Here is a 26001-nt window from a genome sequence, read left to right as displayed (position 1 = left end):
ACACCCTCAACCACGTTTTCCCTTCTCTTTTCCAGGGTACAGCATCCCAAGTCTCTGAGCCTTTGCCTCCTGGCCCAAGTTCCCTGCTCCTCAGATTGCAGGCTCTGTCCGGGTCTCCCCTCCAGAGCCCCTCATACCTGCTCAAGCTTGATTTTCATACAAGCTTTGCCTCTTCTTGGATTTCAGCTCCTTTAGCCACTGGGGAGAGGGCTCTTCCGATCTGAAACCGCAAAGGCAGTAGGAGTCAAGTGTGAGCCTGACCGAGGACCCCCTGAGGGACCCAATTCTCCTGCCGCCATGTGGGTGGGGGCTGAGCCACACTCGCAGGTAGCAAAGATGCCCATGTCGACATGATTGAAACAGGAATTAACCAAAGTGCTCCAAAATGAAGAATGTTAGATAAATCATGGTACATCCATTCTGTGAAATAATCTGCAGCAGAAAGTCATGCTTACATAAAATTATTTCCATCCATCCATTTGCCACCCAAATATCCATCCATCCTTCCATCTCTCTACCCAGGTACATGCCCGTAAGGGTTAATTCTGTGTGTCAACTTGGCTAGGCCACAGTGCCCAGCTGTTTGGTCAAACATTATACTAGCTATTTCTGTGAAGGTATTTAATTTTATTTTTTAGATGAGATTAATATTTAAACCAGTTGTCTCTGAATAAAGCAGATTACCCTCCATAACATGGGTGGGCCTCATCCAATCAGTCGAAGGCCTTAACTGAAAAAGACCAACCTCCCCAGAAGAAGAGGGAATTCTGCCAAGATACTGCCTTTGGGACTTGAACTGCAACACCAGCTCCTCGCCAGGTTTGCAACCTGCCTGTCTACCCTGCAGAATTTGGACTTGTCAGCGTCCACAATCGTGAAAACCAATTCCTTAAAATAAATCCTTCTCTCTCTCTCTCTCTCTCCCTGTGTATACATACTATTGTTATGTTTCTTTGGAGAACCCTGACTAAAACAATGCCTGTAAGACACAGATAGATAGATAGATAGATCGATCGATCGATCGATCTTATGTTTACCGAATAACAATAATTATTTGGGGGAGGTACGATTTGTTTTAACTTTTTTTAAAAATTGAAGAACACACATCCAGAAATCACTCGGATCACAAGCGCACAGCTCAATGAATTTTCTCAAAGTGAATCCACTTGAGTCATCACCAACAGAGTGATAACATTTTCGAGTGTCTTATTTTTTACTTTCTGCTTTATGTATTTTTCTCTGTTTCTCACAATGGCTTGTAATGAGAACACATCATTTTAACAAAAACAATGAAGTCAAACAAAAACATCTGAAAATTTTTTAAAGAAAAAGAAATCATACTTATGAAAACTTTAATGGCTATGGGAGAATCGTCACATGAAATACGTAACTGGCAAAGAAGCTATATATATTTTATGTTGTAATCTCGACTACATTTAAAAAGAATGGAAGGAGAAAGGCCCAAACGTCACTATGGTAGTCTTCTGGCGGGGTGGCGGGGGAGGGGGGCGGGGTGTCACATCATGGGTGATTTTCTTTCCTGTTTTATATTCATTTTATATTTTCTACAATTTCTAAGGTGAGCAGGTACTACTTTTATAATCAAACACATGTACACACAAGACCTTACTTCTGTTTATCTCAGAGAAAGCTCCTGACTCTGCAGTCCTGGAGGGCTCAGGGACATTGCTGACCTGGCTGGGGGTGGGGTGGGGGTCTGCAAGGAAGGAGAGGTCCCCTGGACAGACAGGGGTCTGAGTACCCCAAGCAAGGCTTGCCTGATGGTGGAGGCTCAAAACCAGGCCTCCTGGTCTGGGGGTCCCTCCAGCCCTGGAGAAACAATGGTGCCCTCAGCTGACTCTAGAGCAATTCTGGCATCCGCAGAGCAAGAGAGGTACCATCTCTGCCTCAGCCTGTCTCTCTCTCTCATCCTCTTGCTTTCCTGCTTCCCACAGCCCACTCTGTGCTCCAATAACATGCACAGACTACAGCACCCAGTTCTACCAGGCCTCTGGACCTCTGCATGTGCTGTGACTTCGGCCACCTCTTTTGTCTGTCATGACCCAGCTCGGGCATCCCTTCCTCTTGGAAGCCTTTTCCACACCCTTCCTCCTCAAGTCTGGGTTCTGAACTCTTCTCCTGCCTTCCTCTATCACCGGGGTCAGAGAGTAAGTATTTCTGACTTTGCACATTATAGGGTGTCTGTGTCAATGTGTCAGGTCTGCAGTTGCATCAGACAATCCTTAAATGATGGCTGTGTGCCAATAAAACTTTACTTACAAACACAGACAGTGGGCTGAATTTGACCTGTGGGCTACAGTGGGTCAACCTCTGCTCTATCATAGCTCTTATATTACGATAACAGTATCATGAATAATCCCTAACTTTTATGTGTTAGCAACACTCTCACCTCTCGTCCTTCTCCACGCTGGAGGGCAGCACACGACTGCCTAGCACCCCAGGCTGGAAGGGGGACTTGGGGCTCTTGGGCTGGGGGGCCCAGCTGGGGGTATCACTGGGACTGTCCATCTCTGGCCTCTTGTGAAGCTGAGCCTGGGAAGAGAAGACAGGGGTGGAGTCTGTAACCCGCCCTTGGTCTGGGGAAGGGTCCCATCCTACGGCACTGTCACTGCATGACGACAGCAGGGCTCCCAGCATCTGAACGGACCCAGGCAGCAGACTCGGGGGTGGGGGAGACACTGCCTGACCGTGGAGGCCAAGAAAAATCAGAGGTCAGGCTTGTAGTCCAAGAGGCCACCCTTGACCACTGGGATCAAACAACCATGAAAAATCCACACAATCACATTATCTTTGGCTGAAAAGCCACCACGTGTGGTGTCCTCATCACAGCATGCTCCATCTCCTTTGGTTTCCTGAGAACCCCGACATGGAGACAAGAGATGCATCTTACAGCTGAGGTCCAGCTCTTTTAAGCTCTTTGGTCCTGTGAATATGAATAAGTGAGGTTTCTGACTATCAGATTTGCACAAGGAAAAGGCAGGGTGGATTCCCACCATTTTTGGAGGGCACGCAGGGAATGGGATGACTTGGAATGGTGTGCCCAGAATTCCTTTGGGGGCTGGGGGGGTATGATGGTGGCAGGTGGCATCTGTCTCCAAGTCAATGCTGGCAGAGCCCCCAGCAATAGTGGTCCTCACCATCGTCGGCCTGGCAGCTTCTGTGCGCTGGGCATCCAGCGTCTGGACTCCACCAGGTGTAAGTTATACGACACACGTTTCCAGGGTGGAGACTGGCTTTCTCTATTTTATAGAGGAGTAGCCTAAAGGTCAAAGGTTGAGCAGTTGGCCCAAAGTCACACGGTTTTCAACAACTAGGATTCGTCCTAGGTCTGCCCCATTCCAACTCCAGGGCTCTTTCGAGAAAAAGCCTGGCAGCCTCCCTAGGGCCTCTGCTTCCTCCTGCAAGCAGGGCCTTTCTCTGCCCCCTGTGTTAGGCTGCCCTGTAGGGCAGGCTTTGTTCCGATGCTTCAAAAAAGAAGTCAGAAAACCTCTGGCCCAGGACAGTTGCTGCAAGACATTCATGTTTTGAAGGCCTGTAAAATGAATTACAGGGGCAAGCATGCATCCGCTGTTTATCAGCTTTTTATTCTTGCCAGAAATGACATGAAAGGCAAAGCTGCCATCTACTGAAGGAGTGGCAACTTCACAGCCCCTAACAGGAGGCTCCCTGGCCACACGGAGTGTGGGGCTGAGAAATTCCACAAACAACCTAGGCTTCTTTGTCTTGATTTCTTCTCCAGTAAAATGGGAGTGAAGAGCTACCTTTTCTAGGGTTGCTGGGGACATAAAGCGAGTTTGCAAGCACATGGTGCCTGGGGATAAAAGAGGCCCCTCTCTCGCCTGCATTAAGTACCACTGCCTCCCAGGACCTGTGAGATGCTCGGTGGAGCTGAGGGTGGGGAGACAGCCCAGCCCTGCCCTCAGGATTCTACAGTCCAACTGGGATTGCGGTGCTACTTAAGACAGATTAATGTGGTTCCAATGCTGACTTCTCACATTGTTTGGAATCAAAATAATCATTTTATGGGCCTCCCACCCCTAGCACACCAGATTCCTCAAGAACAGAAGCCTGGGCTAGTTCACTCCTGTTTCCCAGACATCCAGCACTGGGCCTGATGCCTAAGGTGGACTTTTAACCCCCTTTACAGATGAGCACGTGGAGGCTTAGCTGGAAGAATAAACTGAAGAGCAGGTGTGGGAGCTAGAGAAAGAAAGTGGAGATTCAGAAACACAGGATTACTGGAGAAATCCAAATAAATCAGTAGTATTGTTCATAGCACGGGGCCAAGGCCTATGTCCGGTCTTGATAATGTACCATGGCCGTGGGATGCTTTAGCACTGGGGGAAGCTGGCTGAGGAGAGGTACACAGGAAGTCTCTCATACTAGTTTTGCAATTTCTCATGAATCTTCAACTATTTCAAAAATTAGAGAGGGAGGAAGACAGGAAGGGAGGGATGCAAGGAAGGAGAGAGGGAAGGAAGGAGGGAGGAGGGTGAGAAACACGGGCCTGTCTGTTTTGCTACCACAGGTAAGCACAGCTCTGGGCATGCAGTCTGGTACCTTCAGCGCTGCTGGGTCCATGCCTGGAAACACGGGCATCCTCTGGGGTCGGCTGATGGGCGTCCTCTCAGCTCTGGGTGTCTTCTCCTCCTCATCTGACTCTTCCTTCCTGGGGGACTTCTCCTCTGTTGCAAAGAAAAGGGTACTGAAGTCACTCGCAGCCTCCATTCTGAGATTTTGCTTCTCCTTAAAACTCTTCCATGGCTCTCCATCTACAGATCAAGTCTAACTCCTTAGCAAGGAATCACAACTCTCCACGAACTGGCCCTGCCTTTCTAGCTTGATTCCTGCTATTTCTGGCTTGGGAAACACTGAACCGCTTAGAGAGATGACCCGCCCCTGCCCCCGCCACACTCACGGAATGTTCTTTCCACACCTCTGCCCCTTTGATCCTGTTGATATTTCCATCTGGAATACCCTTCCCTGGCTAATACCTATCTGTTCTTTAGGATTCAGCTCAAGGTTTGACATGGAACGTGGCCAAAGGAGTCCTTAGAGGAGAATGCATAGCCTTAAATAATTTATTAGAAACCCAAAAAGACTGACAATAAATGAACTGATCTTTCAACTTGAGAATCTAGAAAAAGACCAGCAAACAAACCTGAAGAGAGGATAAGGGTGAATTTAATAAGGATAACAGCATAAATAGTGAAATCCTATTAAGTTGTCTCAGTTCCTTGCAACCTGTGGAGCCCTAATTAATATATCATCCTCAAAAAAATGTTTTACCTAGTTTCTAATAAGCTTGGTATAATAAGAAACCACAGTTTCCTATGTTATTGTGTTCTAATATCCCACAGCCTTCAAAGTCAGAAAGCTCTTCCAGGGTTTAACCTAAATCCTTCCTGCTATCCAATGTGCTACCTGTGGAGGAGAGGGGGCATACCTGTGGAGTCCTTGAACATCCACGTGCTGTTGGCCTCCTCCTCCAAAGGAGACCTGCTCTCCGACTCGCTGACTCGGCTGCGCCGGAGGGAGTGGGAGATGGGAGCCCGGCGGCGGCTTCTCTTGCTGAGCTGCACCCGGGTCTTTAGGGCACTTGAGTCGAGGACTGAGGTTTGCTGTGGGAGTGGCAGGGAAGAAGAGGGGAAACAAAGTATGGGAAACATTAAATGGGGGCATCACCCAAGGGAGGTGTGCATAGCTGCGTCGATACACAATGCTATTTAGGTGGTATATGGGCCAGCATTTCCGCATTTCAGTGGGAATCTAACACTCTAAGCCTACTTTCTCTGTGAAATATAGCATGCAGGCTGATTCCAAGAATCAAATAAACTTTGAGTGCCCCACACAGTGCCTGGAATACAGTGGGCACATAATGGAAATGGCTTTCCCCTCCTGGTGACATCATCTGAGCAGGTAAGCTAGAGCAGTACCTAACAGGAGCTCAGTACATGTTTGTTTGTTTGTTGAATGAATAACTGAACACATCATCTAACTAAATCCTTACAACAACCTTATTCCACACAGGGTCCATGAGCTGAGAGGTTCTCAGTGTGGTCCTTCCTCTACCCACAATAATTCAGGGTGCAGGTGGGAGCCAGTGGAGCAACCTACTAAGCACCAGGCATTTGTTTTCAAGCATCACACTCTGAGCAGAGGCGGGTGGAGGGTCAGTGATGGTTTCCAACATCACCACCTTTTGTGCTGAAAGGGCTGGGGGCAGACCACCTGGGTAGGCCCAGCAAGAAGGTGGGGCAGCCTCTGGCTCAGTGATCTCCAAGGACATGGTGGTGAAGAGCTCAGAGCTTGGGCTTCAAATCCCGCTCAGTTCAAATGCCAGCTGTGTGACCTCAGAGCAGGGGACTTACCCTCTCTGAGCTTGGGTGTCCCTATTTGTAAAAACGGAATGATAATAGTATCCCCTTGCCAGGGTGGTTGAGAGAATTCAGGGAGCCCAGGCATGGAAAGTCCTGGTTCCAGCAGCACCTGACCCAGGCTCGCAGCTGAGAGCTATTCCTACAATGGGCTTCTCCCTTCCTGGCCAGCTCAGGTCCTGGCCTGAAATGTTGGATTCTTCCTCTCAGGTCCACTTTGGAGAAATTCTGTCACCCAGGGCCTTTTAAGTTAGCGATGATGAGCTAATTTCAGTGACTCATTTCCCAGAGTTGGTAAGTGACAGACACCCCATTGGGGGCAGGAGGAGGGGGGGCTGATATCTGCACACCTGTTTCCCAAATTGGCTGCGATGCTGTCCAGTGGGGGGACTTGTGTGGGGCTGGTGGAAGTTGGGGAGAGATGGAAATCATCCTCAAGAGGAGAGCATATATCTCCGGTCGCTACTAAATAGAGCGGGTTTCTCAGACTCAGGGAAAGTGGAGGGAAGCCACAGCAACGCAGAGGCTGCTGAAGGGGGTGTGGTTCCATTCCCCAGGGCCACCCGTGCAGCCTCAGGCTGGTGCAGAAGCTGATTCCTTCCCTAGTGCCTCGCCTCCCCTTTCAGCCTCCAAACACTGCCTGTGGGAGACCTCAGTGATAAATAATTGGCTGGACCTGTGCTTAGGGACACTGGCATTTCAATCACTCAGTGGCCACTTCTGTTCCCTAATCAGCAAAAATGAGGGAGTTCCTGGTGGTCTAGTGGTTAGGGTTTGGCGCTTTCACTGTCATGGCCCAGGTTCAATCCCTGTCGGGAAACTGAGATCCTGCAAGCTGCTCAGTGTGGCCAAAAATTTTTTTTTAAATGTTAAAAAAAAATAGTGTTGTCTCTGGTTATGTGAAAGGATAAGTTAAATAAAATAAAATAAAATAAAAATGGGGCAGGGGTTTTGCCTCTTGGGCTTAGTGTTCCAGAAGGTAAATCAGGAGAATTATGCTATGGCACAGTGACATCGTATGGGCATGTAAGCTGGAGCAATGCTTGGGACATAGCTGGAGCTCAATAAATGTTTGTTGGATGAATAACTGAATAAATCACCTAACTAAATCCTGACAATCTGCACCCTGTCCATGTTGATATAGTGGGGTGCCCCAATGGAGACTTGGAGTGTGTGCCTTTCCTCATTTCTGCCCTTATTTAGAGATGCCAGAGAGAGACCTTGACCATATTTAGGAAGGAGAATCCCATTTGAGGCCCTAAAGGAAGCCCCACACCTAAAGCAGTGATGGTCCTTCTCTGGGGGCATCTGTGTAGCCATCTCTAAGAGTGTGGACGTGAGGCTTCACTGAGGAGACAGGGTCCGTTTTGGATTTTGCATCATTTAGATGCTGCATCCTCAGGAGGGTGGGCAGGTAGCCCTATTGTCAGGGAAGGAGAATAATAAGACCCCTGGGTCTCAAGGATTGAAAAGGCCAACCTGCCTGACCCCTGCAGGTCTAGAAGGGGCTGGGTCGGAGGCAGTTGGACTTGGGTGGCTAGCATCCTGCGGGGTGGCTCTCCATGGGCCCCAGAAGAGCTGAGTTCTGAGGGCTGCCCACGCCTGAGGAGGCTCCCCTTTACAGACAGGCTTGGATTCCCTGGCTCCAGGGACATGGTCCCACTTGGCAAGACCTTGGTCAGAACCCCCAGCAGAATCGGTCTGAGCGAAGTCCAGGCTGCACGCCTAGATTTGCAGACCTCAGGCAGACACCTCCCACCCGCCAGGGGTGAGAGGCCAGATGGCCTGTTCGCCTAACAGGTGAGGGCTCAGCTCAGTTTTCATTTGTACATGTGTGATTGCATTCACAGCTGTGGAACCCACTGTACTGGTTACAGGTGGATAAGGAAGCCGAGGTTCAGAGAGGTGAAGACAGTTGCCCCAAGACACACAGCTGGTGTGTGGCAGGTACAAGCCTCATGTAGACTTCAGTCCCATCTCAGACTGTGCCCTCTGCACCCACCACAGGGGGCCCTGGCACACAGATTCTACCAGGGAAAGGGGGAATTCATTGGGAGATGCTAGAACTTCCCTTTAAGAAGAGATGACTGTTTCCAGCATGTGCTCCCGACGACTGACTTACATGGATAAAGGAGAAGTCGTCCACCCTCTTTGCGGGGCAGGCATCTGCTGGGGGCGGCCCCTCCATCCCGTCAGTGGATTCCAGGTCCGTGCTGGATCGGTCCACGCTGGTGCTCTGCTGGTCCTTGGAGCAGTCGTGCTGGTCCCCAGCAGAGGTGGTCTCCGTTTGGGAGGACAGGGAGGACAAGCGGCTGCTGGGGGGCTGCTTCTGAGCCGATGTGGCACTGCCGTCCGGGGATGGGGACTCGGGGGCCAAGCTACGAGAATGGAAGGAAGGGAGGGAGGCCTGGTCGGGCAGGTAGTTTCAGAGACCTGAACTCCAAGGAAGGCAAGTGGCAGAAGGTAGGGTGTGGGGTGTGCTTTATATGCCGGGAAACAAGAGACAGAACGTCCCAGTTAGGAGAACCGCTCTGGGCCCAGCCAGGTGCTGTCCATGGTGCCGCTAGAACACCTGAACAGGTGCAGAATGGGTGCAGAATGTCCCGTTCAAGACCCTCTAACCCTGCGCTGTCCATCACGGGAGGCACTGGTCACATGTGGGCCGCTGGGCCCTTGTCATGCGGTGAGTGAGGGCTGAGCTGGGCCCTGAGTACAATCAGTACACACTGATTCCCAGCACTTTGAGTGAAAAAAAACGAACGTAAAATACCGCATTAATAACTTTATAGTGATTACATGTTAAAATGATAGTATTTCGGATCTATTGGGCTCAAGAGAACATACTGTTAAAATTAATTTTGCCTGTTTCTTTTTTACTGATGTGGCTACTGGAACACTAAAACTGCATGTGTGTCTCGAGTTTGCCGCTTGTGTTGTATTTCTGTCACACGGCGCTGATGTAGGCCAAATAATCACTGGCAGTCACCCGTGGGAGAGCAGGAGGGGGGGAATCTCCTGCATTGTTTCATCCATCCATTCATTCACTCACTCACTCACTAAAGATTTACGGAGCGCTTACTACGTGCCAGGCCCTGTGCTAACAACTGTATCGTTCCATCCTCTTCACAGTCCTACAGTGATTACCCTAAAATCCTGCAACGTCCACAATCCTAGGAGGTAGGATTAACCTCAGGAAATTAAATACTAACCTCGCTCAAGATGAGGAAACCGAGGCACAGAGACGTGAAGTAGCCTGCCCAAAGGGACAGACCTGACCCCAGAATCCAGGTCCGTGACCCTCTCCTCCTGGAATTTCTGCCCATAATGTATTCCAAGTACCACTTGGATAATTGGAACCACACAGGATAGAAAATATGTCAATAAATCAAGCCATTAAATTAAATAGGCTCCCCGCTCCCCCCTTAAAAAGACCCCAAAGCCAAGAGCACAGGAGAGCCTAACCCTAAGGAAGGGGGGACGGGCACACCAGACACCACCTCTCTGATAGGAGGGTCTGCCCTGAAATACCCCTGAGCTGCACCCTTGGGCAGAACCTGCAACCCAGGTGTACTGGTGTTTCACTGCAGGAGCACAGCCATGCTTTTTGTCAGCTCGGGGAAGAATTTATTCCTTGGAATAGGCAGGATGTTTGGGTGTGGGGTGCGACTGAGGCAAATCCACAAAAAATGAGGGCACTACTACTGAGGAGGCTGCAGGTGGCGCCGCTGCTCAGGGTTGGGGGCACAGCAGCTCCTGGGCCCTTTCCCGGAGGAGGAGCTGCAGTGCCTCCGCGAGACAGCAGGGGGCGACCCCAGGACACAGGGGAGACGCCAGGTCCCAGAGGGAGAAGGGGCCTCCCAGGGTCACACAACGACCGCAAAACCAGGACACCCAGGCTTCCAGACTCGCTCACTGATTAACACACATCACAGGGTAGGAAAGAAAACAAAAAGCCTTCATGGGTACTGGAAGGAACCTGTGCTTCCCTTTTCTTACCCACTTCCAATTCCATCAACCTCCACCCAGCTTTAGTACCAATGACAGCTAGGGGACATAAACCAGCAGAGGGGTGTGGCCGCTCCTGACGGATGGGGGCAGGGGAAGGAGATGGGAGACCTGCGTCTGAGTCCAGCTCAGCCATGAACACACCATATCCCTGGGCGTGAAACCCACAGATGAGGAAACTGAGTCACACAGTGACACAGCTGGTAAGTGGCCATGCTGGGGTTGACCCAGGTCTCCCTGACTTCAAAACACCGTGCGATCCTGTGGCCCGCGGGTGGGAAGGGTGAGCTGAGAACACAGCAAGCCCACCCCCGGTGTCCAGGAAGCTGCTGCTGTGTTCGATCCCCCCCAAGGGAGAGAAGAAAAATTGCATTTTTAAAACAATGAACAGGTGCAATGTATCAAGCTCCTACTAAGTGCCGGGAAATATGCCAACTGCTGCACAGGTTACCCTCCTGAAAACCCCATGTGCCTCAGTCTTTGCCTCTGCAAGATGGGGCAATAGGATTAAACGTAAACGTGCTTATAACAGTGCTCGGCCTGTCTGCTCAACACATCTTGGCTCTTTTTATGAGCGTCATTCCCTTTCTATGGAGAAGGAGCGTGAAATCTGGCAAATATAACTAATTTACCCAGGACCTCACAGCCAGCTGGAGTGAAGCTGGAATTCAGACCTGCCTGCCTCCTGAATCCAGGCGATGCTCAGTAACCTTCAGGTTTCTGCCACAGTCATAATAATATTCCTTCCCAGGCAGGCTGACACCTGAGGGGCCCTACAAGCCTCTAACAGCGGTGATACTAAATGCTGACATAGCTTATAAAGCAGTATCTGTAATATGCTCCTATATTTGTAAACACACAATATACATAGAGAAAAAAGTCTAGAAAGACAACAAAAACATTAATGAAGGTTGTATCTGTGTGCTGGGATTAGAGGCGACCTTCATTTTCTTTGTAATTTTTTTTATGGTAGTGAAACACACGTAACGTGAAATTTACCAGTAGTGCATTCACGATGTTGTGCAAGTATCACCGCTCTCTGGTTCTAGAACATCTTCATCTCCCCAGAAGGAAATCTGGTCCCTGTTAAGGAGTCACTCCCCCTCCCCCCTCCCCCCAGCCCCTGGCAACCACAAATCTACTTTCTGTCTCTATGGATTTGCCTATTCTGGATATTTCATATATCATTTTAAAATAAGTTTTTTGTACATTCTAAATTTCTGTTTTATAAAAAGAAATGGTTTGCTCTTATAGTTACAGACAAAACAGGTTCTACTTAGTAACAGAGAAATCAGGAGACAGATGGGCCACCCTGACTCCTGCCCAGAGGCCCCGCCCCACACGCCCTACCTCTCCCCGCTCTGGTGCTGGTCCAGCCACGTCCCATACTGGCTGTCGGCTTCCTGCACGAGGGTGTCAGTGTCCTTGGCCTCGGGGGTCCGCCTGGAGAAACACTGCTTCAGCTGATCCTGCAAGGACAAGCCAGAGGTTTCTATCAGGAAAAGGGCTCAGAACCTGGTCCCAGCTGGTAACTCACACCGCATCGCCCCCTGCTCGAACCCACCTCAGCTCCCTACCGCTCTCGGAAGTGGGTCCAAACGTCTGTGCTGGGCAGGAGGGTGACCTACCATCCGGGTTTGCCCAAGACATCGCAGGATGCAGGCGGGTGCCAAAGCCAGGCAAACTCCTTCATCCTGTGTGGGTACCACCCTACCCCTGGCCAAACTGCTCTCCATCTTCCCTGCTCCCAGGACTTATCAGTCTGGTTATGGTGCTCCCCCATCCGTCCCCCGCCACCAGCATCACCAGCACAGCCTTCGTGGAGCGTTTAATTTGTCCCCGGTGTTGGTCAAGCTGTCTGCGTATCACCTCGCTGAGCTGCATGGCAACCCCATGAGGTGGAGCTCGTTACAATCCCCATTTTACAGACGAGAACACTGAGGCTTAGTGATCTCCATCAAAGTGCTGGCCTCCCTAACTTGTTCACTCGGCAAATTAAAAGCCCGCCCCTGGTGACTGACTGTTGAACTGGCTGACACTTGGGCCTCTCTGTTATTGATTGGGGAGCAGCTGGAATGTTCAAGGCAAACCCAAAACTCCAGCCCCTTGGGTGGCCATTGGCACAAGAGCAATTCAAAATCAGCTCGGTGCTTTGTGACCACCTAGAGGCGTGGAATAGGGAGGGTGGGAGGGAGGGAGACGCAAGAGGGAAGAGATATGGGAACAGATGTGTATGTATAACTGATTCACTTTGTTATAAAGCAGAAACGAACACACCATTGTAAAGCAATTATACTCCAATAAAGATGTTTAAAAAAAAATGGTTCTGAAGAGCCTAGGGGCAGGACAGGAATAAAGATGCAGACGTAGAGAATGGACTTGAGAACACGGGGAGGGGGAAGGGTAAGCTGGGACGAAGTGAGAGAGTGGCATGGACATATATACACTACCAAATGTACAATAGATAGCTTGTGGGAAGCAGCCACAAGCTGCACAGGGAGATTAGCTCCGTGCTTTGTGAGGACCTAGAGGGGTGGGATAGGGAGGGTGGGAGGGAGGGAGACGCAAGAGGGAAGAGATATGGGAACATATGTATATGTATAACTGATTCACTTTGTTATACAGCAGAAACTAACACACCATTGTAAAGCAGTTATACTCCAATAAAGATGTTAAAAAAAAAATGGCCTTGGCTTCTGAGCTTTGAAGGATGTTCCCAGTCACCATCTCTTGATGGCTTGGAGCCAGTGGATGAGGAATATGGAGGGAGTTGGGGGTCACGGGGTGAGGGGGTGAGAACAACTTGGCCCCCAGTTCCAGAAACACCAGCAGGAGCATCTCACTCCTTGTGTTCCCCTTGGGGTCAGGAGGCATATTCTGCTGCAATGTGCTCTGGAGCATATGCATCTCCTGCTCAAACACCTTCCACAGCTCCCTACTGTCCTCCTGCTGAGATCCAACACCCCTTGTAATTGAGCCCCAGGTTTCCTGTCCAGTCCCATCTCCTACCCCTGCCCCAAACAGACGCCCCATCCCATCCACCGAGACCTACTCACTGCATCCCACACAAGCCTTACCTTCCAGCCTCTGTGGCTTTGCTTGTACCTCTCCCACTTCCTATCCATCCCTCCCACCCCAAGCCATTGCAACAGCCCACAGTGACCTTGCCTTCCCCTGCACTCTCCCTGCCTACTCTGGACTCATTTTTGTGCCAGGTAAAGTTTGACATATAAGTTATTTATGCAACAGACATCTACTGAGCACCTACCATGTGCTAGGCACTTGGGAACCAGGGGTGGGGGTCACTACACAGATTCTGTAACTCAGCCGAGGCAGCCTTTAAGATTGGACACTCCATCACCTTTGTTCCCCACCCAGAGCCTGCCTGGCACCCAGTAGGTGCTTAGTGGCGGTGGGCAGACTGCCCTGCAGTAGCTTATCTTCCTCCCACGGGGGAGCACACCTCTTCACACTTCTACGGAGCCATCCTTAGCAGAGCAAACATGTGTGGTCCTGCAGAGTGAGCAGGCGCCTCGGGAAAAAGCTCTGCTGTGTGACCTCAGGGCTTTTGTCTCCCTCTCTGGGGCACAGGGACGTGGCAAGATGCCAATGAGAAGACACACATGATAGCTCCAAGGGAAGGACCTGACATTCAGGAAACACCCCATAAATGCCCATCTCCTTCCTCATTCTCCTTCTCTCACCTTTTGGGGACACTTGCGTACCCCATGAGGGGATGCTATGGGCGAGGTATGGGCAAGGACCCCAGGGAATCAGGATAAGCCTCTCAGTCACCCTGGTAAACAACCACACTCACACACCCTCATTTCGCTGCCTGTAGCTTCCTTTTCCTCGTTACCAAAATCACAAATGCTTGTTGCAAAACATGTCAAAATTACAGGAAAGCACAAAAAATAATATTTAAAAGTCACCCCTCACCCAGTGACCATATTCTGCCATAATCCTGCCCAGAATTTCGTCTGGGTCAACACGTTTAGAGCATCATCATTAACGGCTGAAGAATATTCTGCTGCCCGGACACAGCACTGTTACTTTAATCGATCTCCAAGTGTCATGGCATTTAGGTTGCTGTTCACCGTTCTAATCAACCATACAACGAACATCCTTGGGGCTGAAGTGACACATCTCTGATGACTCCCACAGGAGAACTCCCTAGGCAGAGAATCGCAGGGTGGAGGGGTAACATATACGAGGCAGCCTTGGAACAGTCCACCCAAACTGCAAGTCCAGAGCAGCATGAGGGTGGCTGTTAGCAGGCCTGAGGGATTCAGTCAGTCCCCAGGTGGGGAAACTTGGATGTTTTTGCCTTGAAAGGTCACCTGACATGGTCAGACGCCCAGTACCCTTAAGAAAATTCCCCCTGGGGCCCAGGAATGGAAGTGGTCATCTGAGCATGCTCCCAGCTGCTTACTGCTTTCAAAGTTGTCACAGAATCGGCCATTCCCTAACTTAACCCACCGCATGGGTCGGATTCGGAGGCCAGAGGTCGGGGCCTGGGGGGCTGCCTCTGGTGGACTCGACACCCTTGTCCCCAGCAGCTTGCAGACGGCTGCAAGGTGCATGCTAGGTCTGTGCCCCATGTGTGCCAAGCTCAGCATAAGGCAGAAAGGCGACCGCTCAGGGACAGCTTACAGCTCAGGGTTGGGAGCGGAGAGGTTGCTGTCTCTGCTCCGCCCCAGCTGGGTGGTCTGGCCAAGGGACTCCGCCCATCCAAGCCTCAGTTTCCTCAGTGGAAAAACAAGGGTTGTTTTGAGGCTTCAGGGAGATAAGCCCTAGAACGCGTTAAGCTCAGTGCCTGGCATATAGGTGCTCGGGACATAGGAGCTGATGCGATCAGAATCAGGCTCATGGCCCTCCCCAGAGTCAGGCAGGGGGACAGACTCCTGGCAAAGTGTGATTCTTCTCGGGTTCTCAAAACCCCCAAGAGATGGGGATCTTTCGGCGCTGAGTGATGGAGGAAGGGATCTGCAGGTGGGGCCTCTGGAAATCAGCATGGCAAGTTCCGAAGGATACTAAGGGTGAAATCAGGGCAGGAGGCAGGGGAATGCTTCCTGACCTCCTTTGGAAGGCTCTGGGCGGCAGGGTGTGGCGGGAATAAATGGTGCTCAGCAAAATACATTGGCTTCCATGCATCCCCATTTGTGGGCCCTCCCGCAGAGGTTTAAGATTCACGCTCACGGATCTGTAATCCCCGCAGGCAGGGATGGAGGTCTTCTCCCTCCACTGCCTAAAGCCAGACTCAGGATTCCGGAGAGCAGCATCCCTGACTCCTCTGTCACTCTCATCCCCGTGTCGGATCAATCCCCAAGCCCTTCAAAGTCTCCACCAGGAAGACTTTGGCCAGCTCTAGGATCCCCCTGCCTCCCTCACCTCTGCTCACCCCCGTCCCCATATATTCTCTTCCCACTACACTTTCCAAAACTGAAATCTAAGCCTGCAGTGTCTCTGCTCAAAACCCTTCAGTAGCTCCCCAGGGTCAAGTCCAAACACCATAAGGATGGCTTGTAGGACTTTCACTAGTGGGGCTCTTTCCCCACCGTCCCCTGCCCCTCCCCCATCCCCAGGCCCTCCCAGCCCCTCTCACTGGCTGCTCCAGCCCACTTTCCTCCTCTCACATTCCTCAGTTGGCTATCCCTCATGTCCAGACCTGCTGGAGCAGCCACCACCACCTGGCTGTCGTTCAGGTTTCAGCTTTGCTGGCTCTTCCTCCAGGAAGCCTTCCCTGAACTCCCCTCACCTAAGGCTGGCTCAGGAGCCAGATCCCACCATTCCCTAGACCTCAAGTCTCTATAGCTGTGCTGTCCAATATGATAGCCGCTAGCCACGTGTGGCTATTTAAATTTCATTTAAATTAATTAAAATGTTAAAAATATGAAGAATCCAGTTCCTCAGCGGCTCTAGCTATATTTCAAGGGCTCCATAGACACGTGTGGCTACCATATTGAACAGCACAAGATACAGGACATTTCCATCATGGCAGAAAGTTTCTACTGAAGAGCACTGCTGTAGAACTTCCCAAATTATGTTCATTACAATTGACCTGTTTTTTTTTCAGTCGCCGTTGGATGAGTACTATTTCTGGAGCCAGATGCCTGGATTTAAATCCAGGCTCCATCACACAGATCCTGTATTCAGGCTGTGTGACCTTGGGCAAGTTACTTAACCTCTCTGTGCCTCAATGTCTGGACAATGCAGATGTTAAGTATTTGGTTGAATGCCATCTCAGTCCCTATGCTTTAACACAGAACCCCCAAATCTGCAGTACTCCAGGGGTTAGGATCATCTAAGGGAATTGATCTTGCAAATGAGGCTTAAGAAATCAGCTGTTTGTCAGTAATTTCTCCCACTAGTATCCTGGTAACCTTGTGCGCAGTGCAAATTATTCATGTCTCGTCACTGTAGCAGACCCCGGTAGCAGTTCAGATCAACGAGGCTTGATCTTCACTCCCAGGGCTACAAGGCCTCAAGATCAACCACAGAAAGGGTCCAAAACTCTTCTGAAACTTTTTGAAAGTCAGGTTTTTAAGTTAGCTTTAAGGCAGAGTGTTCTTCCAAATCAGTTCTGCCTTACGGGCTGCTATAAAAGCTCTCACTGTCTGCGGATGAGTAGATATCTACAAGGTGGTCTGAAAATACATGATGGATAAAGAGAAGCGTTGTCTGAGGAGCACACGTGTCCAAATTAGTCCCGCATTTGGGTCATGGGCAGGTCTTTTTTTTGACATGCACCCCCGATGGATATCAACCAGCCACAATCCAAATTTCAGCTGTCATTTGTCACACCAAGTCATCACATCTTAACATTTATTTTTTTTTTAAGATTTTTTTTAATGTGGACCATTTTTTAAAGTCTTTATTGAATTTGTTACAATTTTGCTTCTGTGTTATGTTTTTTGGTTTTTTGGCCATGAGGCATGTGGGATCTTAGGTCCCTGACCAGGGATCGAACCCACACCCTCCGTACTGGAAGGCGAAGTCTTAACCACTGGACCACCAGGTAAGTCGCGAATCTTAACATTTAGATCTCCAAGGACCCTTGAGTCCATTCAGCTGGGGTTTTTTTTCATCTTTTCAGATGATAAACTTTTTCAGATAGATGATAAACTCAGAGGCAGGGATTGCTCACAGGGAGTGAAAGTCAGGGCTGGGGGGCCTGGAACCCAGTTTTCTGGGCTCCTTGCAGCCTCCCACCTTGTCCAGGATGCTTCAAGAGGCTCAGATGAGGAAATGCACTTTAAAATGCTCTAAAAAAGCCTCACGAACTTGACAGGTTTAAAAACCACTTGCTCAGGCTAGCTCACCAAGCCCCAGGCTGGTGGTAGGTGAAAATTCTAGGCCCTCGTCTTGCAGGCAAACACGACTGCCGCAGCCCAGGACCTATAATGGACAGTTTTCTAACACCCAGGCTGGGGAGACCAGCCTAACAGACGCCTTTGAGGGTTGTGTTTAAACAAGTGGCAACACATGTCCTGAAATTTAAAACGTGCATACTCTTGGCTCAGCAATTTTAGTTCCAGAAATTTATCTCAAGAAAATCATTAGACACGCTCACCAAGACCTATGAACACAGACGCTTCCCCGCAGGAGAGCAAAGATTGCTAAACATTGGACATAACATTGCAAAACACTGAATTGTCCTAAATATCCAATAAGATGGGGATCGGTGAAATACAATATGATATATCCATGTGATGGAATAAACACCGCCAAAGAAAATGATGCTCAGAAAGAATATTTACTGTCACAGAAAGATGTCTGCCTTATACTAGCAAATATTATTTTTTTAAAAAAGGTAACAAAACAGCACGTGTTGATACCAGCTTTGTAAAAACAAATATGTAAGTGCATGTGAGAATAAGCAAAGGAAATCTCCAGAAGTTTCCACAGAAAACTGATACCAGTGGCACTGTACGTGGTGAGGAAATGGGCTGTCTTTCTATTATTGATGATGATTTTAGTTAGTATCCACACTTGTGATTTTTTATCCCAATATCATCGATAATAAAATTAAATAAAATTAATTAAATCATTCCTCCAACACTATCATATCGTAGACATCACGAATTAAAAACAAATCAGAAGGGGGCTCTTCATTTCTTAATCTCTATCAGAGCCCAGCAAACTCTTTCTATAAAGGGCCAGATAATAAATATTTTGGGCTTTGTGGGCCATGGGGTCTCTGTCCCAACTTCAGCTTTCCTGTCGTTACCATGTCAGCAGCACAATGTCTGTCTTCCAATAAAACTTTATTTACAAAACAGGAGGCTAGCTGGATTTGGCCCACAGGCAGTTGGCTGATCCCTGATCTATACCCTTTAGACTGTCAGCTGCATGAAAATGGGGACTCCTTCATCCTCTGCTGCACCCCAGTGCTTAGAACCATGCCAGGCCTGGAGTACTTGCTGAATAAATATTTGCTGGAGGAATAGGTTTCTGAAAATAACTTTTCTGCACTGAGTAGGTGTGAGCTCCTTACCCAGAAAAGGTCGTGTCATTAGGGAAGGAGTGAGGAAAAGAGAAAATATGATGCCTGCGTGTATTTTGGGGTGTCTGACACATCCGCCTGGGAAAGAAGCCTGAGTCAGAACGGTGTTCGGTGGCCTGCGGCTGACGGGGCAATTCAAGATGTGCGTCCCCCTCTCCCCTCTGCAACTGGACACTCTCAGCTGTGCAGGGTGCTCTGGTGTCATGGGACGCAGGCTGGGGTGACGCTGGCTCTGTCCCAGTGCCCCCGGGGCCTGGTGGCACCTCCCTGCCTTGTGCCCAGCTCAGACTTGCACAACGGCTGAGCAATAATACTAACAATAATATCAAGGGCTAACATTACTGTGAGCGCTGGTGATTGTCATGACCTTTCACTTTGCCATCTAATGCTCCCAAACAACGCTATGTGGTAGGAGCCGTAATGGACCCATTTTACAGGGGAGGAGACTGAGGCCCAGAGAGGGGACCTGACACACCCAAGGCGGTACAGTTAAAAAGTGGCGGGGCTGCAATTTGAACTTGGTTTGCTTGACACCCAAGCCCCAAAATACTCCCCCAAACTGCTGTATTCTCCAAGCTCTGGCTTGACATGGAGAGCTTTGTAGGGCCTTCAATGACCATCTCACTGATGGGAAAATTGAGGGCCAGAGAGATGAAAGGATGCCTGGCCATGCCTCGAATCCAGGTGTCCTGATCCCCTGGCCTGTGCCTGGTTACCACAGTGCATTCCCCAGCTGCACCCAGGGTAGGGCCTCAGGCCCAGAGAGGGGAGGAGGTGGGCAGCAGGCCAAGGATGGGCCGAGTCCCCCAGTGTGCCTCCCATACACCCTGTACCCCCCGCTCCAGGCTCTTAAGAGCACTGTCTGTCCCACTGTGGCCCGCAGGGCCTGGATGTCCAGCGCCCACTCTCCTGGCCACCTCTTCGCACCCTCCCTCCCTCCCCTGTGCTGCAGCCACAGCGACGCCCAACCCCCCCCAACCCCCCCCCGCCCCCCGTGCACCTTCACAGCACAGCTGTTCGCCTGGCTAAGGGCGGCCTCCTTCACACGGCAGAGTGCGTGGTGGCCCCTCCGAGCAGATTCCCGCCTGAGGCTAGGTCTCTCCGAGCCTTGGCCTCGGCTGGGGGTTCTCAGCACTTGGACGGTTCCCTGGATGCCTGTTCCTCCCAGTACATGCAGCCTCCAAAAGGGCAGAGCTGTGTCTTGTCACCACTGGATTCCCGGAGCTTAGTTACAGCTCCTGGCACAGAGTTAAGGGCTCACTGAATAGGAAAGAAGGAGGGAGGAAGGGAGGAAGGAGGGAAGGTGGGGAGGAATGAAAACACGAAAAGGGGAGAAGGGAGAACAAGGTAAGGCAGTCAGGCCAGAAGGAAACAGACAGGAACGGGGCAGGACAGAGCCCTCAGAACGCTCTCCCAGTGCTGTCAGCAAAAACCCGCACAGCGTCCCTGCCCTGTGGACTTGTGTCCCAGCTAGGAGGCGTCGGCGCAGCTGATGGGCTTCTGGGAGTCCACAGTGTCACCTCAGGTGGCAACGCAAGCCAGGCCTTGTGCCCCTGCCCCACGGCAGGGCATGGTGCTTCCTGGGGAAGGTTGGTGGCACACCAGTTTCTGACCCCTCTCAATGGGCTCTGGGAACAACAGTGCAGTCTGGCCAGGTGTGGCCAGGTGTAGTCAGGTAGAGCCAGGTGTGGCTTTGTGTGGCACATGGTGGTGGCTTGGATGGGGGCATAGCTAAGACAGAGAGCAAGACAAACGGAGAAAACACAACCGGCACTGGAAGGCACGCGGAGATGGGCACAGGGAGAGAGGTGCACAGGGCAAGAGCGGCGAGCAGGTGGAGAAGGACACGTGCTGGGCCTCAGGGACGGGGCTGAACTGGCCCACCTGGGCGGTGGTGCTGCGGCTCCCCCCACAGGAACACACCTGTTCCTGGACTGGGTCCCCTGACCCATCGTGGTGAGCAAAGGTGTCAAGCTCAGCGCTGGCTCCCTCTCTGGATGACCTCGAGGAAAGCCCCCACTTCTCTGAGCCTCGGTTTCCTCTCTTGGTGACTTAGTGGCTAGGGATGGCAGGTCTCAGGGGCCCTCTGCCACTTGATGGCTCACCTCTGCCTGGTGGCTAATGTCTGGAGCTCACCAAGCCGGCCTGTGTGAGCTGTCACCTGTTTCCTGGTGAAGAGGGATTGGTTTCTTCCTCTTTAAAGGAGTGCCCGTTTGGATGGTTCACACCCTTGCTGGGTTTGCCCACCTGACTGATGATGAAGTGATGTTGTTCACTCCTTGAATAAAATCAGTTTTCATAAACACTCTATGGAAAAGCTAGCAGTGCCTGGTGATTAGCAAGGGAAAGCACGAACTTTTAGGTTGCAGATGGGAAATGAACCTACCCCGGGGCTCTGATGAGCTGGAGGTGGGGAAGGCTCTGAGATGGGGCAGACCAGGGGAAATCCAGCTCTGCCTTTTGGTAGCTATGAGCAAACCGCTCAAAACCTCAATTTTCCCATCTGTAAAATGGGGATGGGGAGGGTGCTTAGGGGAGTTGGGGGGATTTTGTAAGACATCTGGTGAGAGCTGCACACGCCCAGCATACGGTAAGTGCCAAATAGATTCCAGTTGAGATGATGATGATGATGATGATGACGTCCACTGCTTAGCTCCCAGAAGCACATCATTTAAACAAACACTCTAACGAGGAGGCCTGACAGCCCTGTCATTCAGCTGAGAGCAAAGGGGCTGCCTTAACCAGATCGCTCAACATCTCTCCTGACCCAGACATCAGCCAGCTGCTCGCCTCCATCACAGAGTGAACTGACCCCAGCACACCTGCCCTCCTCCAGGGCCCAGCCGGGTACGCAGGCTGCAAAATGACAGCTCCAGCAGAGACACGCTGACTCCAGGGGGCAAGTGTGTCACCTAAAGTGACAGGAACACACGTTGGCAGCTGGTCCTCAGGAGGCGTTCATGGTTCCAGCAGGGGGTGCCCCGCAGGGCTCCGTGGTCGGGGGGGCTTCCTGGCTCTCCCGACAGTCTCAACCTCCAAGTCTATAAACAGAAAGGACAGCTGGGCTGGGGGGCCCAGGCTCTCATTGGTCTCGGAGGCGGGGTCTCCCAGACTCCAGAAACCCAGCAGGCACCCTGTGCTCTGGGTGTCGGAGGTGGGCAAAGAGGCAATAAAAGTAGTCATAACCAGGAACGTGTAAGGAGCACCCACTGCATGCCTGGCACCAAGTCAGATTTCTTATGTGCACCGTCTAGCTTAAGCCCCAGAGGAGATGCTTTCACACGCCCATTTCACAGATGGACAGGTACAACAAGAAGGGACCTTGGAACAGCTCTTCCTGTGTGCCAAGCTGCCGAGATTAGTCCTCCCGACAACCCTAAGAGGCAGGTACTGTGAATTATCCCCAGTTTCCGGATGAGAAGACCGAGGCACAGGGAGGTGAAGCGACTCGCCCGGGGTCTCAGGAGTGAGTGAAGGGACCCGATTCAAACACAGGCGGCTCCAAGTCTATGGCCAGTTATGCTCCATTCCACCAACTCCTGCTGTCATTGCACCCAGGAAACGCCCCTCTGGGAGACTTCTTGGTATAGTCCATCAGCTGCTGGCCAGTGCTGGCCCAGGTCTGCCTGGAATGTGTACCTGAAACACAGCTCAGGCATCAGCTCCTCCAAGAAGCCTCTCCTGATTGCCTCCATCGGCAGCGGGACTGGGTCTCCCATTGGGACCCCATAAAATCCCCCTGTGCTCAGCTCATCATACAGCTTATTGTGCTGGACTGTGCTTACTGTTTGTTTGATGGTCTCCTCCAGGCTGTGAGCTCCCTGAGGGCAGGCACTGGGGTCTGTTCACCCTCAAACCCTGGCACCAAGTTAAGAGACAGCCACGGTGGTCAGGGGAGCAACTGACAATGGATGGATGCATGAATGAGTGAGTGAAGGAATGAATGAATGAATCAGTGAGTGAGTGAATGAATGAATGAATCCATGTATGAATGAATGAGTGAATGAACGATCCCCAGATGATCCCTGGACCCCTCTCTCACGTCCATGAACGATATTACTGTCTACTTAAAGACTCCTGATATATCCCAGGACCATCTGTTTTCATATATGCCCTTAAATTTTAATTTTTGTTACATTTTAAAAAACAAATCTCTTTTCTAAAACATCATGTTCAGCATGCTGACAAACACTGAAAGCGAACTGGCGACTGTGATAATTTTTTAAGGTGCAAAACGGGAGAGATTGATCCAGGGAGGGAGGACAATCCCCCTCCAAAGAACCAGGAACCAGGAACCTTCTATGCCCCACTTTGTGAGGAAGGGGCATAGAACATTCTAAAAGTCCTGAGATACTTTTACACAGACAAATTCAATTTCCTTTTAAGTCTAAAGTTCTATTAATAAAAGGTCTACAGTTTTAAGGTTAAGATGAGCCAAGATAAAAGGGAATTTTGGTTTTTTAAAATGTATTTTTATATTTTAAAATTATAGAACAATCATAGCATGGGATACTCTTTAATTGTTCAAAGGAATGAGGAAGATGTATGTGTCCTGATATGGAGTGACTTCCAAGATACACTGTCAAGTGAATAAGGCAAGGCTGGAAGCAACAGGTGGGGCGAGAAAAAATATATACGCAAATATTTGAAAATGCACAGAATATGTGAGAAGGACATAGGAAAACTGTCACCACACTGCCTCTGGGAGGGGAACCGAGTGACGGGGCGAGGGGGAGAGAGGGAGACATAGCTTTAAAATTCTACCTCTTTTTGTATTTTGTAACATTTGCTGTTGGTAGTTTCTAAAAATAAACGTTAAAATGTATGATTCTATGTAAATACTTAATTCTTTCATGTTTCCTAGCATCTCCTCTTCATGGGATCTGCTCCCATCCACCCTGACTTGGCTCTCCTGGAGGGATTCTTAAAACAGTCTCAGCCAAATTTGACTCTGTATTTTTTTTTTTTGAAACATCACATGTCAAAACATCTCTCTCATGTTTATTTCAGGCGATGGCTCAACTTGTCAGGCGACAGAATTGCAGCCTTGACGTAAGTGTGAACCCGGGGAGGAGGCGGGGAGCCGGTGTGTCTGTCCATTGCCTCAGGATCCCAAACCCTCCAGCATCTCTCCCGGGCAGGACACACCCACCACCTCCTCCACGATCTGTGGGCACATTACAATCTTACAACACTGCTCCATTACCCCTGCTTCCGGTGATTCACCCAGAGAGATGTGCATGCACACACACACACACACAGATGCATACACACCAATATATACATATGCAAATATATACACAAATACATGTACCCCCCCAAAATACACAAAAACACATACATACACACAAATGCAAACACATACACACATACACATATATATACACAAATACGTATACACAACACACACACACACACATAATACACATTGCACATTCAGACAACACATACATAACAAACACAGAGAACATACAATACACACACGAATACATACATACATCAACTCACACACCCAAAGATGCTCACAGCAGCGCATCTGGTTTTTGGTTAACAGCAAACACAACCCAGTTGTCTTTCCATAAGGGCATCTGTAAACAGGTTTATCCCTGCAAGGGAATCCATGCTGCCATCAAAAACAATGAAGTAGAATTTGAAGTGCTGATATGGAGATGTCAAAGCTGCTACAGAAAGTTTGCTAGGAACAAGCGGCAGACAATTCCACCTTAGGTCACCCCCTTGGTCATCTTGGGCCCCGTGATTAATGATTTCCTATCCCAGGTACCCAAAGTACTTCGGGGCCCCAGACAGAAGGGGAGGAGAGTGCACACAGGGGCTCAGGAGTGGCCGATGACAGAGGGCATGTGACATGGCCCAGGCCTTGAAAAGTGGGTCAGATTGAACAGGTGGGGGAGAATGGAGAAGGCAGTGCAGGTGACAAAACAGCCTAGGAATATGTGAAGCGAAACACCATCTTCACTGACCGCGGGCTATGTTGGGGACTGGACAGACCCATCCCATCCACCCTGCAGAGCAGCCCTGCAGGAGAGGCTTAAGGACCCACCGTGAGGATAAGGGGCTGGTCTGCAGAGATGGCACGGAGCACGGATGGGGCGTCTCTTCCCCTGGAGTGGGGTGGGGGCAGGGCAGGGCGGGGCAGGGCCCGGGACCTCTCTGCTGTTGACGGGCCTGGCAGCTCCCTTGTTTATGAGTGCCCAGCTCCAGTGAAGGAGGAAAACCAGTTGGGCCGACATTCCATCGCCTGGAACAGAGCCAAGGGCCCCGTTTCCTTCTGGTGCCCAGCCCAGCCTGTGGTTTTGTTCAAAGACCCTGCCCAGGGTCCAGGGCGCCGGCTGTTCTAACTCACAACTTGATCCACCTCTGCTTCCCAGTCCAGCCCTCGGGAAGCCAGAGAGGGCCTGGAAAATGCCTGGTGGATGGTGTCTCTTTGGCCAACTCTTAGCAGCACCCAAGTCGGGGCGGAACTGCCTGCTTCAGGGTGCCGTTTGCTCATCACATGGCTCACTGGGTCACAAGTGGGTGAGAGCGCTCGGAAGCCTCCGTCTTGAGCTCCAGGATTCGGGGGCTGGTCCCCATGCACCGCTCCAGGCCAGCTTACCACTGGCTGCTGGCCAAGCCCAGAGGCATGTTCAAACAGACACTGCACCTTGGTCAAAGCCCACAAACAAAATAACAGACCCAAAATAACAGCAAGGAGCCGGTGCCCATGCAAGCTTTCAGGCATGCTGGAAAAGCCCTGGGCATCCTTGGGGCCAGCACCCACTTAATGGGACTTGGAAGGCAAACCTAGTGATTTTGAAAGGCTCCCGAACATGTATTTCTCAACGTGGAGACAGCATCCAGGCGCGGGACCCTGGACGCCCGGCACTCGGGCACTTTGGCTCATCCGGGGTGAGCATGGACCACGGCCAGGTGCCAAGAAATGCACTTTACTGCGTCGGCCCCCAAAGGGTCCTCCCACCGACCTGTGAAGTAGGCCCTGACCCCTAACCCAGGGGCCAGATGCATTCTAAGTCAGATTTTAGAAAGGCAACAGGCGAGTGCACATACTGTATATCGGGAGGAACCCCCAGT

The 26001-nt window shown here is 50.6% G+C and overlaps 1 protein-coding gene across 4 annotated transcripts in view; it reads right to left on the bottom strand.

Moving 5' to 3' along the window:
• KIAA1671 overlaps window positions 1-26001 on the bottom strand; it is a 187283-nt gene that overhangs the window by 6222 nt on the left and 155060 nt on the right. For all 4 annotated transcript variants that reach the window (XM_082640080.1, XM_082640081.1, XM_082640083.1 and 1 more), the window contains 6 exons: window positions 11754-11872; window positions 8521-8776; window positions 5468-5642; window positions 4582-4706; window positions 2411-2553; window positions 138-220 (listed from right to left, as the gene is read on the bottom strand). In XM_082640080.1, coding sequence (XP_082496206.1) covers window positions 142-220; window positions 2411-2553; window positions 4582-4706; window positions 5468-5642; window positions 8521-8776; window positions 11754-11872 — 897 coding nt within the window. In that variant the 3' untranslated portion in view covers window positions 138-141. The remainder of the gene's footprint in view (window positions 1-137; window positions 221-2410; window positions 2554-4581; window positions 4707-5467; window positions 5643-8520; window positions 8777-11753; window positions 11873-26001) is intronic.

The sequence above is a fragment of the Mesoplodon mirus genome (genome assembly GCF_964341445.2).
Source record: "Mesoplodon mirus genome assembly, chromosome: 13".
Lineage (NCBI taxonomy): Eukaryota > Metazoa > Chordata > Mammalia > Artiodactyla > Ziphiidae > Mesoplodon > Mesoplodon mirus.
This window is presented reverse-complemented; position numbering and strand designations above follow the sequence as displayed.